The sequence below is a fragment of the Babylonia areolata genome, chromosome 1 (genome assembly GCF_041734735.1).
Source record: "Babylonia areolata isolate BAREFJ2019XMU chromosome 1, ASM4173473v1, whole genome shotgun sequence".
Lineage (NCBI taxonomy): Eukaryota > Metazoa > Mollusca > Gastropoda > Neogastropoda > Buccinidae > Babylonia > Babylonia areolata.
The window spans coordinates 67,616,718-67,619,217 of NC_134876.1; the positions used below are offsets into that span (position 1 = coordinate 67,616,718).

The window sequence follows — 2,500 nt, forward strand, 5'->3', positions numbered from 1 at the left end:
ACAGCCACACAGGTGTATGTTCCAGCATCTTCTTTCTCCGTGTCCTTGATCTCCAGACAGTGGGTGTCCTCATACTTCTCAAAGTGGTAGAGTTCCTGGTCCTCCAACACCTCATCGTTCAGCTTCCAGGTGACTGCAACAGGTGAGTGGTCAGTCGTCACCACACCTGTTCTCAAATCAACTACCGTCAGTATGCTGTGGACAATAGTGATGCATGTCTGCTGTATGCTGCACTGCTCTGTCTTCTGTTGTAATGCATTACTCTGTGGTGGGTTGTATTGTATCAGAGTATAATTATTGTAACTAAAAGCATTACAAGGGATCATATTCTACTGAATTTTGTTTGGTAATCTACTGTATTTCGTTCAATATAAAAAAAATGTCTCCCACAGTTCAGTTTCAAGGAGGCATCAAAGTGTGTGGACTGATGCATATATACTGTACTATATCTGCTTTAAAAAAAACTAAAGAAAATTTAAAAAACACAGCAGATGCCTGACCTGTGCATGAAACCAGCATTCCCTGCATGTTAAGACACCTGCTCCACGCCTTCACATAGTTGATTTGGGAGTTGACTCAATACTACCAGAGCATGACCTCGCCTGTATGACTGGCAATACACAGAACACTGTTTGGCCCTGTCTCACCTGTAGGTTTTGGATTGCCGATGACCTTGACCAGGAACTGGGCACGGTCATGTTCACGCACCACCACTTGGTGAGGCACCTTGATGAACTCAGGTGCTGCTCCTTTCTCTTCAGGTACTTCTGCAATGTTAATGCACACATATGCATACACATACACAGAAGCACACACACACAGGTGCACAAACACACACACACACACAAGACTGATATGTTTTCACTTCACTGTTACCATCACAGAAGTACATCAGGTAAAATATATTTATTTTGCCTAAGAGCAAACCACACAAATGAAAAGAAAGCATACAGTGTACTGACAATGTGACAAAGAACAGCCATCCGTTTTTTCCTTTATGGAAGAAACAAGTCGTGCAAGCATGTGTGGCATCATGAAGGAGTGCATGACCCATGCCATGAGGACAGTCCACTGAACACTTATGGTCAGTACACAGACCTGTCGTATGTAAAACAGTGTACTTACCAGTGGCACCCTAACATCATTCTTCAAACCCACCTCTTCCCAAGATAGCCCCCCCCCCTCCCTCCTCCCTGGGCCCTCTGCCTCTTCCTTGTTTTCAGTTTTTTCCCCACTTTAGATTTATGCATGCGTGCCACTGACTGGTGTCAAAGTGCTTTGATTTGTCTCTGCACAAGATTTAGCCCTATATAAATACTAATTATCATTATTTGTATCATCCTTCTCTGAGTTTTGTTTCTTGTCTCACACATACCTTCCACAAACACCTCCGCTTTGGTCCTGTCTGAGCCGGCCGGGTTGGTTGCCTGGCAACTGTAGGTCCCATCATCCTCAGGCACCACATCAGTGATGACCAGGGAAGTTTCTCCGGTCTTCTTGACCTCGATGGTGACATGGTCAGAGGGCAGGACCTCTTTGTCGTTCTTGTACCACTTGAGATCAGGGGCTGGAACCCCGGTGGCCTTGCAGGTCAGCGTGACTGTCTTGCTGGGAAGGGTTTCAACATCTTGGAGAGGAATGACAAACTTGGGGGCTTCCATCTGGACTGCCTCTTCCACAGCCTCCTCCGCAGTCTCCTCCACAGGCTCCTCTGTGAACAGCATCACAATTACATGTTTTGTCTCAGAGAAAAAGAAAAAAAAAGAAATGACTAAAACAAGAGAGACAATACTTTCCTGATTTGTGTATAATATCTACAAAATCAGCCATAGAAATATCGTGTAGAAAAAAAGGTGATTATGCAGGGAAAAAAGTGATCTGTTTGTACCAGAGTGGATGTATTTGACTTTCCATCCATCCATACAATGGGAACGGCTCTTGAAATGGATATGATCCATGCCCTGGCCCTTCATATTTCCCCACTACTCCGATTCTGTTTGTCCAAGGAGGTTCAAACTGCAAGCAAACTGACCTGGAGCCATTGCCCTTGCCATCAGTCACTGGGAGCTGAATTATCTACTTGTACATTACATATACAAACGTGCGCGCACGCACACACACACACACACACACACATACACACACACACACACACACAGCACACACACACATGCACACACACACATACACACACACACACACAAGGACGCGTGCGCACACGCACACTTTTCATGACCAGCTTATGTGACAAAGAATGTGTCACTGACATACAGCATGTCAGAAAAATACATGGCATGCCTTCTATCTTCATGATGACCTGATTGCTCTCCCCTGTGTTGATCTTCGTGGAGGCTGTCTCCTTCACTAGTCACCACTGTTTTATTCATAATCCACAAGCATCATGTGTGGATGATGATGGATGCTGGGGACTGGCATGAAGAGTTTGATGTAGTGTTTGTGGATGCCAGACCATTAACAAAACTTGCATGTCAATTTCTAA

At 44.9% G+C, this 2,500-nt stretch overlaps 1 protein-coding gene across 1 annotated transcript in view; it reads right to left on the reverse strand.

Moving 5' to 3' along the window:
• The window catches only part of LOC143286927 (uncharacterized), a 242,966-nt gene that overhangs the window by 79,958 nt on the left and 160,508 nt on the right, over window positions 1-2,500 (reverse strand). Inside the window, exons 88-90 of the mRNA XM_076594924.1 lie at window positions 1,376-1,711; window positions 648-767; window positions 1-133 (exon numbers count right to left, since the gene is read on the reverse strand). The exon at window positions 1-133 is cut by the window's left edge and continues 47 nt beyond it. Coding sequence (XP_076451039.1) covers window positions 1-133; window positions 648-767; window positions 1,376-1,711 — 589 coding nt within the window. The remainder of the gene's footprint in view (window positions 134-647; window positions 768-1,375; window positions 1,712-2,500) is intronic.